General features: G+C 55.8%; 1 protein-coding gene across 6 annotated transcripts in view; it reads right to left on the bottom strand.

The window, feature by feature from the left end:
• Positions 1-389: 389 nt before the first annotated feature.
• RFX2 (regulatory factor X2) overlaps positions 390-14,562 on the bottom strand; it is a 117,183-nt gene continuing 103,010 nt past the window's right edge. For 4 of the 6 annotated variants that reach the window (XM_017528332.2, XM_037738393.1, XM_037738394.1 and 1 more), the window contains 9 exons: positions 14,282-14,400; positions 13,854-13,966; positions 13,189-13,343; positions 10,273-10,370; positions 8,817-8,966; positions 7,927-8,135; positions 3,943-4,096; positions 2,780-2,822; positions 1,879-2,158 (listed from right to left, as the gene is read on the bottom strand). In XM_017528332.2, the coding sequence (XP_017383821.1) occupies positions 2,043-2,158; positions 2,780-2,822; positions 3,943-4,096; positions 7,927-8,135; positions 8,817-8,966; positions 10,273-10,370; positions 13,189-13,343; positions 13,854-13,966; positions 14,282-14,400 (1,157 nt within the window). In that variant the 3' untranslated portion in view covers positions 1,879-2,042. Of the gene's footprint in view, positions 2,159-2,779; positions 2,823-3,942; positions 4,097-7,926; positions 8,136-8,816; positions 8,967-10,272; positions 10,371-13,188; positions 13,344-13,853; positions 13,967-14,281; positions 14,401-14,562 lie in introns of all 6 variants that reach the window. The other 2 variants (XM_017528328.1, XM_017528331.2) reach the window with 1 other exon arrangement.

Below are 14,562 nucleotides of genomic sequence, written 5' to 3'. Positions count from 1 at the left end.
ACCTTGTCTCTTTAAAAAAAAAAAAAATGTCAACAGGAGACACTGACCATCCTGGACAGAACAGTTTCTGTGCCATCACTGGCTCAGGGTGGGCCTTGCTAGGAAGCGTGGGGCGCGGGCTCCTTCTGGAAGGTACAAGGACGTTCCCAGGGCGCCCACAGGCAAGGGCAGGGGTGCCTCTGTGGCTTCCCCTCTGGGTCTTGAGTGGCCCAAGCCTGGTGGGCTGGTGTCCCAGGGCAGGGGGGACAGGGGCTGGGGTGTGGATGGGGACTCTGAAAATGGGCACCCTCAGTGTGTACTGCTATGAAAAACCAGACCAGGGCCGGGAGGCACGTGGCGTCGCTGCCACCTCTGCTCTTCCTTCTGGATTGGAAAGACGGGCCAGAGCCTAAGGCAGAAACCAGCTTGTATTGGTTACCAGGAGTGAGGATAAGCCGGGCATTACAATCCATTAACCATCGCTTCAGTGTCTCCCAGGAGAGGAGACGTCTATTTTAAAGACATTCTTTCTGTCCAATTTCACCTAAGGTTTGGACTATGACAGGGTGATGATTCTGGACTTTCCATGTCTAAAGTGAGTGCGCATTTTTCTCTTCCTGCCCTCGGCTCCGGTGCAGGCCGGGCGATGCTCCGAGCTCCTGCTGGCGGGGAAGTAGGTTTTTAAAGGCCACTTGAGCTGACATTAGTACCTTCTGGTGAATGAGAACAAAATATTTGGGACTGAATATACTGCAATGTACACATCCAAAAGAAACGTTCTAATAACAATTAGAGCACAAAACTATTGGTATAAACATTTTTCCAAAAAAAGAAAACTATTGCATTTTGTCAGACGGGGTGTCCTGGGCTGAGGCTCGTCTTCCTTCTTTGCAGCTGGTTTGGGGACAGAACTCCAGCGCGCAGCTGGCCAGGTGCAGTGCTTACGTGTTTCCATGGAGACAAATTCGGTGTCTCAAGTTCGGGGCTTCGAAAGTCCCGAATATTTATTTGTCCCCAGAGAAGAGTTTTGACTTTGAAGAGGTCAAGGTGGGACTCACTGGGGGTTAGGGTACTCCGGGATTGATTGAGAGGGAGGTGTTCTGGAAGACTCCGTGGACCGGGACGCAGGCACTGCTGCTGGGACAAGGACACGCGGGATGGCTGCTTTCTGAAGTCATGGCTGTGACAGTGACCCTGTTGGACAAACTCCTTCCAGAGCCAGCAGCTTGATGGTGACGGTGAACTTGGACAGAACCCCAGATCCTTCCCGTTGCTGGTAAAACTGTGGTTTTGATTTTTTGAAAGACACTGTTGTGTCCTGGCACGAGCTGTCCCATTTCTGTGGCTTGTTCTTTTTTGAGCCGCAGGTCTGTCTGGGGCACAGCAATTGTCAGCTGCCCCTCAAGTCCTCTGGCATCTGGAGATGGTCCCTACAGCCTGCTAGCCTCCTGCCTCAGTGCATCAGGCAGGGCGGTGTGGCTCTGACAGGCCACAGGGCACCGGGCCCAGGGGGGTCTCTCCACATGGTGGTACCAGACAAGGGCACTCTACTTTCCATTCCTGAGGGACTCCAGGGACGCTCTGTGCCCACCCAACAGTGGCAGGTAGGAGGGGAGATGCCATCCCTTACTATTTGGGCTCTGCCAGATTTAAAAAAAAAATTTAAATTATGGTGAAAATTGGTTCCAGTTGAGCGCAAGGGCCAGCGTTCTCTGCACAGCCCCTGTAGCTCTTAAAGGGACCGGGGCCAAAGTCCAGAGTTCCAGCAGAGGAGGGTTTGTCCAGAACAAGAAACCCACGGTCTGGTGTGGCCTTGGTGGCTGCACAGGGGCCTGGGGACCCAGAGCACGGCCACAGCCAGTGAGAGCCCCGGCCCGAGCTTCTGCAGCTTCAACAACTGCTTTTCTTCTGGAACTATCTCGGCCTTTAAGGGCACGCTGACCCCGGAGCCCCCACTTGAGTCAAGGTAAACATCGCATGGTCTAATAGGCACTAATTCGGTGCAGCCGGTGAAGTCCAGGTTCCCAGAGCGACTGGGTGGCATCTTCCGGAGCCCCGCGGGGCTAGATGCCCTGCAGGGAGTGGTTGGGGTCGCTGCGCTCACGCTTCACCAGGGGCTCGCCCAGGCTGCGGGCGTCCGGGCCTGCCTCACTGCCGCGCTGCTCATCACCCATGTCGTCTGCGGAGGGAGGGGCAGGGTCAGTGTCCGTCATCAGGAGGGCACCGGAGGGAGAGGCAGAAGTGCACGTTCAGAGAGCTGCTCCGGCACGCCAGGCGGGGTGCTGAGGACACACGGCAGCCCGTGGACCCCGCCTTGGTCTCTGCTCCAGGCTCACCTGTCCTCCTCAACCTGCCTGGTCACCCAGAGGTGCCCCCAGGTTGGGCCTGGTGAAAGAGCCTCTGCCCTGTGCCTCTCTGCCCCAGTGCCGACCGGTCTGGGGCCTCTTGGGTCCTCCCACCACATGGGGTGGGGATGGGGCACAGGGTCTCTCTGGCCTGCCTGTCCCACTCTTCTGCTGGGCGTGGGCGCAGGAGACCAGGGGCTGCCTGGTCCGGGCCTGGTGCAGAGGTCCCTGGGCAGCAGCTACCCAGAGGCAGGGCCGCGCTCTGAGACCCAGCCAAGCCAGTCTGCAGGGACGTCTGCTGCCCAGGCATCACTTGCCATCCAGACGCCAAATCCTAGCACCCTCACCATCACCCAGGGCTGCCCGGATTTCCACCTGCTCATCATGCAATTGGCGGACAGGCCACGCCCCCCAACCACCGAGGGCTGTGGCAGGAAAGCCACTGGTGCACCCACCTTTGTCAAGCAGTGCCAGCGACAGAGAGGCAAGGTCATTGAACTGAAAGAGAAATCCGGAGTCAGGGCGCCTGCAGAGGGGTGGCAGTTGCTGTTTGGGGCTCTGGGGATGCTGGCCCAACCTTGCCTGGAGCCGCGTCCTCCATTCACAGTAAAGCAACTAGGGTCTGCCCTGAGAAGGGGCTCTGATGCTGCCAGGCGTCTAGGCAGGTCCCCTGCCCCCTGTCCAGGCCGCCTCTGGGAGCTGCTGGGGGTGGAGGGTGCTGATTGCTCAGGGCAGCGAGGGGACAAGAGCTGGACCCCAAGGTAGGTCCCCTGGGTGCGGCTGCTCCAGGTTTTAAGGTGGCATGGAAGGGCTGTGGGCTGAGGTATCTCTGCTCCTGAAGGTCTATACACAGCATGAAAACCACTCCCTGGCTGCCCCAGAGCCCGGTGTCCATGCCAATGTGCAGAGAACAGACAACTTCCAGTTTCTGTGCACGCTGTGGGGCCCTGACCGACTCTGAAAGCGTTGTGGTAAGAGTACTGGGACCCTGCCATTCATCAAGCGTCACCGCGCTTCTTCCTCAAGGCAACCCCATGCAGCCCAGCAGGGCCACTCCGAGGTGTGGACCCCACAGAACTGAACATAGATGTGCACACAAAACCGCTCCTGCAAACGGCAGCACCATTCACAACAGCCAGAAAGAGGGAGCAGCCCAAGCAGGCACGGAGGGATGGGCGGTCGGCACAGTGCAGCCGGCCACGCCCGGTAACACGGCTCAGCCACGGCCACCCCAGCGTGGGAACATACACTATCACTCTTTGTGTATGTGACCACGATAAAAAGAAAACCTTGGTGGTGTGTCCAGGGCCTCCCCTGCGCAGCAGGATGCCCAAGGACAAACTCCTTCCAGAGCCAGTAGTTTGATGGTGATGGTGAACTTGGACAGAACCCAGATCCTTCCCATTGCTGATAAAACTTCTGGTTTTGATTTTTGGAAAGACACTGCTGTGTCCTGGCATGAGCGGGCCCATTTCTATGTTCTTTTTTGAGCTGCTGATTGGTCTAGGTGGCAGCGCAGTGGGACCTGCGAGTGTCCTCTCTGGGCTGCTCAGAGCCCACTGCCCTCTCCCCACAGGCCCAGCCAAGCCCCCGCCGTCCTGCAGAGCAGGGCCCCCACCTCTCCCATCACGGCGATCGGCGTCTCCCCGGTGGCCTCGGCGACGCGGTGCTCCACCAGGTAGAACATGTATTCGTCGTAGAGCAGGCGGATGAGGTGGAAGGAGCCAAAGCTGGCGGCGCTGCGCAGGGTCAGGTCCCGGATCACCATAGAGCTGGGGACAGTGGACAGAGGCTGGGGACGCTCAGGGGAGCATGGAAACCGGGCCCTGGGCCAGGCTTCATGGCAGCGACATGCACCCTGCTCTGCGTTCCCTGGGGAACCCAGACCCTGAGTGATCCTAAGATCTGCTGGCCTGTGGGAAGCCTACGGGCTACCGAGACCCTGGGTCCAGTGTGATGGACAGGCAGGGCAGGGCTGCCCTCTCAGTTCCAGAGACCACCAGGGGACAGGAGAGGGAGACGGGCAGTCAGCCCTAAAGCGACAGGCCGCTGGAAACACAGCTGTGGCTGGTGTTGGCACAGGTACTGGAGACGGGATCTTAGCTGGTGAATCTTTCTAGTGACATTTCCAACTCCCAGTCTGAGCACAGGCTGGCAGCCGTTGCCCGTCTCCCCAGCAGGAGGCCCCTTTCCCCACCTTCCCCGTATCCTTGCCACCTCCCGTCATTCCTCGGCCTGTGGTTTCAGGCACCTAAAAACAAGATGAAAGGCCAGGGTGTTTTAGTGTCTATCACCGAGAGCCCCTCAGCCTGTGAGCTGAGAATGCTTTACATTTTGAAATGGTTGGAAAAAGTCAAAAGAATAATTATATCTGGTGGCATGTGGAAACCACATGAAATTCATATTTTGATGTCCACAAACAGTTTCGCTGGCACCCCGTTTCTATATTGTCTTTCCTATGACGGCTGCAAATACTGTCTGATTCTTTCCAGGAGAGGTGGCCCCTACCTAAAGGATTAATATGAGACCTAAAGGGGCCGGGCACAGTGGCTCACGCCTGTAATCCCAGCACTTTGGGAGGCTGAGGCGGGCGGATCACTTGAAGTCAGGAGTTCCAGACCAGCCTGGCCAACATGGTGAAAACTCATCTCTACTAAAAATACGAAAATCAGCCGGGCGTGGTGGCAGGAGCCTGTAATTCTAGTTACTCGGGAGGCTGAGGCAGGAGAATCACTTGAACCTTGGAGGCAGAGGTTGCAGTGAGCTGAGATCACCTCACTGCACTCCGGCCTGGAGGACAGAGCAAGACTCTGTCAAAAAAAAAAAAAAAAAAAAAAAAAAAAAAAAAAAAAAAAAAAAAAAAAAAAAAAAAAAAAAGGATGTGGTAGGAAGTGGAATACTGTCTCAGTTCCCCATAAGACCTAAAGGACTTACATAAAATGGCACCTGATCAAAAACTTTGACCTACAAGCCAGGCAGCCCCCAATGCCCAAATGCCCCAGCTCGAAGTAAACTTTCATAAACTCTCAGTTACATCCAGTCGGTACTGTAGCAATGAAAAGAACACACAGGCTTGAGAAAAGGAAAGACAGCCGCACCATGAGGACCACCAAAGCTGTCTATACTTAGGTGTTAGGCACAGCTGTGAAGCCCCCAGCCCCCTCCGGCTCCCCGGACCCACCCAGCTTGGCTTCCAAGCCTTCTTTCCCCAAAGGCCTCCCCATGCAGATGAGAGGCTGGTGCTCTCCACTCACCCTCCCACAGCCCCAGTGTCTGGAGCGATGCTTCAGTCCAAAGTATTTCCAGAACATCGCCTGCGGTCACCTCGGTATTTCTGGGTTTCCCAACAGGCTCACAGCTCCCAGAGGGCAGAAGCATGGACTGACCACGGGCATCGACATCACCACACTGTCTCTTCCCTTGCTCTTCCTCCCCCGTTACCCCAGTGTGGCTTTACTGTAATTTCTGGCTACGCTGGTGTTTCTGTTATGTGGCAAGGGTGTACTAGGTCCATGGCGGAGCCCCAGTCTACCGGGCATGGGGTTCCTCTCATTCATTCACTCAGCCAGCATTTAAAGAAGCGAGGTCCCGGCACTCAGGTAGCGTGCTTGATTATGCAGGAGACAGACAACAGACAATTGAAGAGATGACGAGGGACAGGTGATGGTCGCTGCCAGGAGAAAACCAGGGAGTGGGGAATGGAATGTGGGAAAGAACGGGCAGTCTTATTTACAGATGTTCCAGGCAAGGGGGGGGGGGCAGGTGCATAGGCCCTGAGGCAGTGTGGCCAGGGGAGTGTGTGAGGAGAGAGCTGAGAACAGGGAGATGATGGCTGGCTCAGGAGTTAGCAAACTTGTTCTTGTTTTTTTGTTTTTTTTTTCAGATGGAGTTTGTCTCTTGTCGCCGAGGCTTGAGTGCAGTGGCACAATCTTGGCTCACTACAACCTCTTCCTCCCAGATTCAGGTGATTCTCCTGAGTTGAACTCCTGACCTCAAGTGATCCACCAGCCTCAGCTTCCCAAAGTGTGGGGATTACAGGCGTGAGCCACTGTGCCCAGCCAGGCAAACTCATTTTCATGCCAGACAGTAAATATTCTCAGCTTTGTGCCCAACAGTCACACTGTTCTGTTTGCAGTGACAGCTGTAGCTGATCTGTGAACGAATGCGTGTGGCTGAGGTTCCAATAAAACTTTATTTGCACAATGAGCTGGGGCAATGATATGGTTTGGCTTTGTGTCCCCACCCAAATCTTACCCTGATGTAACGATTCCCACGTATTGTGGGAGGGACCCAGTGGGAGGTAACTGAATCATGGGGTCAGGTATTTCCCATGCTGTACTCCTGATAGTGAATAAGTCCATGACATTGGATGGTCTTATAAAGGGCAGTTCCCTGCACACGCTCCCTTGCCTGCTGCCATGTAAGATGTGCCTTTGCTCTTCCTTGGCCTTCCACCATGATTTTGGGGCCTCCCCAGCTGTGTGGATCTGTGAGTCTATTAAACCTGCTTTTCTTTATAAATTACCCAGTCTTGACTATGTCTGGATCAGCAGTGTGAGCTGGACTGATACAGGCGGGGATAACAATCTGGCCTGTGGCCTTAGCTCACCATGCGCGGGGTCATGCGGGGCCCCCAGCCACAGAGCAGCTTTGTATTTCCTGGTAATAACCGTTTTTGGTTGTTTGTTTGTTTTAATCCACACGTTTCCATGTACTCAGTGAGCCTAAAGCTCCCTGACAGGACTGCAGGAGGCATCTTGGTACCTTTCCTGGGGATGACTCCCCCGGAAGCCCTTGCTCCCCGGCCCTGGTCACACAGGGTGGGTCTGTAGCCTGGAAAGGGTCTCCCTTCAGAACGCCCGGGACACGGCTCTCCTGCCTTCCGGGCTTCTGCCTCACTGCTCAGAAGTCTAACGCTGCTTCCATCCCCAGCCTGTCATTTTCTCTCTAGAATCTTTTATGGTTGCTTCTCAAGCTTGGTGTTTTGAAATTTCACCAGGGGCCTCTTTGGGGAAAGTCGGCAGCTTTTTCAATTTGGAGACTTGTGCCCTTCAGATCTGAAATAGTTTTTTTTTTCCTTAGAGATGCGGTCTTGCTCCGTCACTCAGGCTGGAGTGCAGTGGTGCAATCTTGACTCCCTGCAGCCTGGACCGCCTGGGCTCAAGGACCCTCCCACCTCAGCCTCCCAAGTAGCTGGGACCGCAGGCACACGCCACCATGCCCAGCTAAGTTTTTTCACTTTTTGTAGAGGTCCTGCTATCTTCCTCAGGCTGGTCTCGAACTCTGGTCTCAAGCCATCCTCCTACCTTGGCCTCCCAAAGCGGTGGGATTACAGGTTTGAGCCACCACTCAGACTCCAGTGATGACTTCTGTCTACAGAACTTGCAAGTTAGTTTTTGGGCCATGGTGGCCTTCTCGGCCTGACCCTGGAAGCTGCTGGTCAGGAGTGAGGCCCCAGCCAGGTACTTGTATTTTTGGGGTTTAGGCACTGCTATGACTCTGTTGAGCCCTGTTTTTCTCTGAGCTCACCAGCCGAGCCCTAGAAGTTTCTCTCAGAGCCCCCCACCTGTCAGAATTCTCTCGGAGCTCTGGCGGGACTAACCTGTAAAAGGACCATTTCAGCAGGAACTGCCGGGCGGCCTTGGGGAAGCTGGGGCTGCCGGCATGCTGCTTCAGGACCTGGGTGACCACGCCATCCAGCCAGCTGGCCCACTGGTCCAGGGAGCTCTGCTGCTGCAGGGTCAGCTTGAAATCCTGCTCCAGCCGCTGCACCACGCTCTCCTCGCACTGGCACACCCACGAGGCCTGCTCCTGTGCAGGGCGGAGGCCAGCGTCAGCACCGCGGGACCCCAGCCACGGCAGCCCTCCCCAGACCCAGCAGTGCTCGGGTGGGACGCTGTGCTGTGTGGGAGCCTTCTTGCCCTTGACCTTGACAGCGGCAAGCCAAGCCCTGTGTCTCCCGTCACAGGGCCAGAATAGACAGCCGGAGGGGGGACCTACCCAGCTTCTGGGGACTCATACCTGGGTCTTTCTAGATACAAGGTCTTTGTTTAGTTTTGTTTTGAAGGGGTCACTTCTAAATATGCGTGTGTGTTTATTCATGTAATAGGCAAATCCAGGGCCTGACATAAGCATAGCTGGGGATGGGCTGTGGGCCGGCACTTTGGCCGGCTCAGGGGATAGAGCCAGGAAAACGGCCAGAGGGTAGGGAGGTCAGTGTGCTGCCAGGATCCTTGACGCCGGGAGCCTTTGTAAGGAAAACGAGCAGAGGTGTTGGCTCCAGTCCGGGACGCCAGAGGGCCCTGAGAGGTGCTGGCGTGGAGGAGCTGGGGGGTCGGGTGGGCTTTGGCCTGGGACCTGTGTCATGCAGCAGAACCGTGGCCAGGCTCGGGGCCAGGGGCCGGGTTTTGCTGTGGGCTCCACTTTGTGGGTTTGCTGGTTCTGCTGCAGGGTGGGAAGCCCAGGCCCTGGGGATGGCGTGGAGGAGGTCACCTGCACGTTGGCAAAGTCCACGCGGTTGAGGTCGCTGAGCATCTGGTTGATCTGGGACGTGTTCTGCAGCACTGCCCGGGCCGCCTGCGCCAGGTGGTTGAGGGACGTGTAGCGCCGCAGCGTCTGGGCAAAGGCACTGACGACGCCCACCTGTATGCCAGGGCCGTGGTGAGCAGGGATTTGCAGGGAGAGCCTGTTCCGCTGTGCTCATTGCAGGGGTGCGTGGGCTCAGGGACGACACGGGACGGGGGAGCAGGAAACAGAAACCGGGCAGGGAAAAGGGAACCCCCTGCTATCCTTAAGGGCCCAGTGAGTGAGAACTGGAGAGTGGGGCGAAGAGACCTCGCCAGCACGTCACACACGTCAGTAACTGAAGCCCGTGGCGCTGCCGAGTTAGAATTCACAATCATGTCGCCATGCCCACTTCTAGAGTCCCTGTGGTTCTCGGGAGTGGCTGCTGAGACCACAGACTCCTGGGTGCTATGGGGTCAGACTTTAGTGGGTGTGGCCTGGGGATCTTATTTTTTGTTTAAGAGATGGGGTCTTGCTTGTCACCCAGGCTGGTCTCAAACTCTTGGCCCCAAATGATCCTCCTGCCTTGGGCTCCCAAAGTGCTGGGATTACAGGTGTGAGCCACTACATCAGCCCTGAATCTGACTTTTTAACAATGACCTGATCAATGCTTGTACCACTGCCTAACAGATCAATTTCGAAGTGCAGGTGGGTGGAGCAGATGCCCTGCCGCTGCCTCCTCTGCTCCCAAGAGCCCTTTAAGAAATGGTCATGATGGCCAGGTGCAGTGGCTCACGACCGTCATCCCAGCACTCTGGGAGGCTGAGGTAGGTGGATCACCTGAGGTCATGAGTTCAAGACCAGCCTGGCCAACATGGTAAAACGCTGTCTCTATTAAAAATACAAAAAATTAGCCAGGTGTGGTGGTGGGTGCCTGTAATCTCAGCTACTTGGGAGGCTGAGGCAAGAGAATCGCTTGAACCCAGGAGGCAGAGGTTGCAGTGAGCCGAGATCGTGCCATTGCACTCCAGGCTAGGTGACAGAGTGAGACTGTCTCGAAAAAAAGAAACACTTGTGAGAACGGTGGGTAATCACTCTCTTTCCCACAAGTCGGCCAAGGTTCTACATTTCACATTCTGATTTGTGGCCAAGATTATAGTAACAAGGGTCACAGCAAGGAGATTAAATTTCCCGAATAAGGTGAGTGCAGAAACACGCAGTCTGTTCTAAATTGACCCAAAGATATGGCACCTTCTGTTGTTCCCCTTCCTGCCAGCACTGATGCATCATCGACAGTGTGCTTGGGGCTTCCTGAAGGGACCGGTTATTCTCATGACACAGGGAAGAAGCCAGTACACCCTGGGGCACAGTGGTCCTCACGCTGATGTGGAGTGGAGCCCCTCCCAGCCACAGTTGGGGAGCCCGGGCCCCACCACGGATGTACCTTGGTCTGGATGACCTGTTGTGGGAAGTCGCTCATGGCGTTAGTCAACCAGCCTTCCAAGCTCTTGGCGAAGTTACGGATGGCCTGTGTCAAGGTACCTGGGGGATACAGACATGATATTAACAGGGAGAAAGGCAGTGTCTGGACCCTGGAAAACAGCATTCAGTGTACGAGCTGGCCCAAGTGCAATGAAAATGAGCACTACGAAGAAGCCACACAGGAAAAGAGAGGACTAAACAGGCACAGGGCAATGGAGAACCAAGGACTCTGAGAAATGGGAGGAGCTGGCCATGGCCCCCAGCCATCGGACACCACCCACTGCCTATCACCATGGGTCTCACGGGGCGATTCTGCCCCAGGGGACACTGGGTGATGTCTGGGGATGTTAATGGTGGGCAGGACTGTGGGATGCCTCTGGCATGGAGTGGGTGGAGGCTAGGGATGCTGTTCAGCACCCTGCAGCATCCAGGATGGCCCCATACCAGAGAACAGTCCAACCCCAGATATCAACAGTGCCAAGGGAGAGAGGCCTTGACATACACACACAGACACACACACACACACAGACATACACACAGACACACAGACAGACACGCACACAGACACACACGCACAGACACACACACAGACAGACACACACAGAAGTACACACACACAGAAGTACACACACAGACACATACACATGCACACAGAAATACATACTACCAACTTCCTAATTTATTTTAAGATGGCTTACAATAAGAAACAAATAGTAAGACAGTTAAAAAAAGAAACAGAAAAAAGCCAGTTATGGCGGCTCACACCTGTAACCCCAGCACTTTGGGAGGCTGAGGCAGGTGGATCACCTGAGGTCAGGAGTTTGAGACCAGCCTGGTCAACATGGTGAAACCCTGTCTCTACTAAAAATAACAAAATTAGCTGGGCATGGGGGTGGGTGCCTGTAATTCCAGCTACTTGGGAGGCTGAGGCAGGAGAATCATTGGAACCCAGGATGCGAAAGTTGCAGTGGGCCAAGATTGCACCACTGCACTCCAGCCTGGGTGACAGAGCAAAACCCCATCTCACAAACAAAACAAAACAAAACAAAACAAAACACAGACAAATATTTAAAAATGCAAAAGGAAAGGTACCCCATGCCCCAAACTCCCACCATAATGTCGAAACCGGAACTGGGCACTGCCCTGGACACAGGCAGGCAGGCAAGGCCAGGCCAAGGAGAAATGTAACACTTTTGCTGTTTCCCATTTTCCAGCAAAGGGAGCATAGAATTTACTCAGCAGGATGGAGAGCTGCCTGGTACTAACGGACCTGGATGTTTGTGGATGGCCTGCGAGGCATGGCCCATGATCCCGATGCTGTGATTTATGAAGAAAGGCCTCTGTGCCCAGCTTCCTTGAAAACCCCCAGGGTTTTGGGGAGCTTGGCGCGGACCTGGCCCGAGGGCCCCCTCATGCTGGCTGCTGTCATTGCCTTGGGAGGGCAGAGGCCCTGGGAGGTCTCCCAGGGCACAGGTGAGACTAGCTTCTTTCTTCACTGTGCCCATCACCGTCTCCCCACCCTCCCAAGTCCTGTGGGAAATCACAGGGCTGGGCGCTGGGGAGTAAATGTCTCCTGGAATCCCACAGTGCCAGGAAGTGGGGTCTGGCTGGGGTTAAAGGTCAGCCTCTACCCTAGCAGGAGCCAGGGCAAGGTCCCAGCTTATTCCTCTAAATTTATGTCCCCGTCCCTCCTACAGGGCGTGGCACTCAGGAAGTGTCACGGTGGGGATTAAGGGAGGCGGGAGGAAGGCAGCTGGTGGTCACCTCCAAGACAAGAGTGGATCAAGAGCCCACATGGCCCTGGGCCGAGGCCTGCCGTACAGCCACGGCTCCAGAGCTGCGAGCAGGCTACTCCCAGACGCCGGCCTGCACGCCCCCAACAAACCTTCCAGAAAGCACCGAGCCCAGCCTGGCTGCTCTTGGCAGTATCCTGATGGCAGGTAGAGCTCACCAAAGCCACTAACCTCACCTTCCCCTCGAGTCAGAGACAAGGACAAATACGCATGCCAGAGAACACACATTCCGCAGCTCAGCGCCTCTCGTGGCGGGATTCTTTCTTTGTTTTGAGGCAGGGTCTCACTCTGTCACCCAGGCTGGAGTGCAGTGATCATAGCTCACTGCAGCCTCAACCTCCTGGACTCAGATGATCCTGTTGCCTCAGCCTCCTGGGCCGCTGGGACTACAGGCATGCAACACCACATCCAGCTAATTTTTGAATTCCTTTTAGAAATGGGGTCTCACTGTGTTGCCCAGGCTAGTCTCAAACTTCTGGGCTCAAGTTATCCTCCTGCTCTGGCCTCCCCAGTAGCTAGGGCTATAGGCACACACCACCATGCCCAGCTAATTTTTTTTTTTGAGACGGGGTCAGGCTGAAGTGCAGTCGTGTGATCTTGACTCACTGCAACCTCTGCCTCCTGGGTTAAAGTGATTCTCCTGCCTCAGCCTCCTGAGTAGCTGGGACTACAGGCATGTGCTACCACACCTGGCTAATTTTTTTGTATTTTTAGTAGAGACGGGCTCATGTTGGTCAAGCTGGTCTCAAACTCCTGACCTCAAATGGTCTGCTCACCTCAGCCTCCCAAAGTGCTGGAATTACAGGCATCAACAATCCTGCCTGGCCCCAGCTAATTTTTTTTTTTTTTTTTAGAGGTGGGGTCTCACTACGTTGCCCAGGCTGGTCTCAATTTCCTGGGCTCAAGCGATCTGCCTTAGCCTCCCAAAGTGCAGGGAGCACTGGAATGAGCCATTGTGACCAGCCACTTTTGGGTTTTCTGTGAAAGCGATGGTGCGAGGTGGCTGAAGATGTACAGGTGAGAAAGGACAGAGAAGGCAGGAAGAGAGCATGGAGCAGTGCCGGGCGGGGCTTCCATTCACTTACTGGGGACCGGCCTTAGCACGTCGGGGATGAGAATCTCCACCAGTGCCTGGTAGAGGATATGGTCGCAGCTCCTCATCCACCTGAGGATGGGGTCGCACTGACACAGGGAGATGAGCTTGTCCTTAGGCAGGACAGCACCCTCGGGGTCTTCGTCACTGTGGAGGGTACAGGGGCAGGTGAGCTGTGGCCTGGCCCGGGTGGCCTCACTCAGCCACAGGAGTGACCAGAGAGCCAGGCTGTGGGACTTGCGCCCAACAGCGGGCCTAGGGTTTTGCTCCCCATCCCTGAGCCCCTACGGGTCCCCTCCCTCCGTGTTGCTCCTGGCACCTCTGGGTCTCCCCCAGGTCCACGCTGTCCCTCCCCTGCTAGTTAGTGGCTGTGTTGTGCCTCACTGCAGTCACAGCTTGGGGTCACTTCCACTTGGGACTGCATCATGATCACCTCTAAAATCCTTCCTGTTCAAACAGTCTGATCTTGAAAAGGGGCAAATGGCCATGTGAATTTCAAGTCAACTCTACCAAGTCTAAAAATTACAGGGACAGAAGCAGACGGGTCTGAGCCCTGATTCTTGGAGAGTTGACGCTTTCGTTTGTGGGTTACCTGTGGGCGTCAGCAGGGGGTTAAGTCTGGGGGGGCTGTGAACCCAGCCAGGGCGTGGCAGTCACCTGGCAGGCAGAGAGGTGGGGCCGTCGCTGGAGGAGGCCTTCGAGTTCCAGAAGGAGAGCCACAGCTTCTCGATGTAGTGGAACTGGAGGTTCATCACCACATCTAGAGTTGCCTAGGAATGGAGGGACGGGTGAGACAGACGGGGGTGTGCACCCGTCATCTGCACTCAGCACACGCCAAGTGTGCAGCTGTGATTCGGGCTGCAGTGGGGTGCCCTGCAATCCCAAGGGAGGCCACAGAGAGGAGAGGAGCAGGCGATGGACATGGATGCAAGGGGCTGCTGAGGTCCTCTCCAGAGAGGACGCTCGTGGGTGGGCTCTGGGCTTGGGGCTCCGTCTCCTCAGCATCACCTGGGGACACGGGGGACGCCTGGCCTGAGCCTGGGAGGGACCCGTAGGAGCTGCCTGCCTGGGCCTGGGGCGGTCACCTCGCAGTGCCGTCTGTACACCAGCTGTAGGGCCTTGACATCGTGCAGGGTGACGCCCTCCTGCAGCAGGACGCTGCCCAGGTCGGGCGCTGGGAACTCGGGGAAGACATGGGAGACATCTGGGGGAGGAACATGGGAACATCAGAAACAGGGCTCTTAGGAAATGCGGACAACTAGAAGGCCATGTGGTAGATCGGGGAGGGGCCCAGAAACAGATGCTCTGCCCCACCCCATGCAGTCACAGAATTTTTTTTTTTTTTTTTGAGATGGTGTCTCACTCT

The sequence above is a fragment of the Cebus imitator genome, unplaced genomic scaffold (genome assembly GCF_001604975.1).
Source record: "Cebus imitator isolate Cc_AM_T3 unplaced genomic scaffold, Cebus_imitator-1.0 Scaffold53, whole genome shotgun sequence".
NCBI lineage: Eukaryota > Metazoa > Chordata > Mammalia > Primates > Cebidae > Cebus > Cebus imitator.
This window is presented reverse-complemented; position numbering and strand designations above follow the sequence as displayed.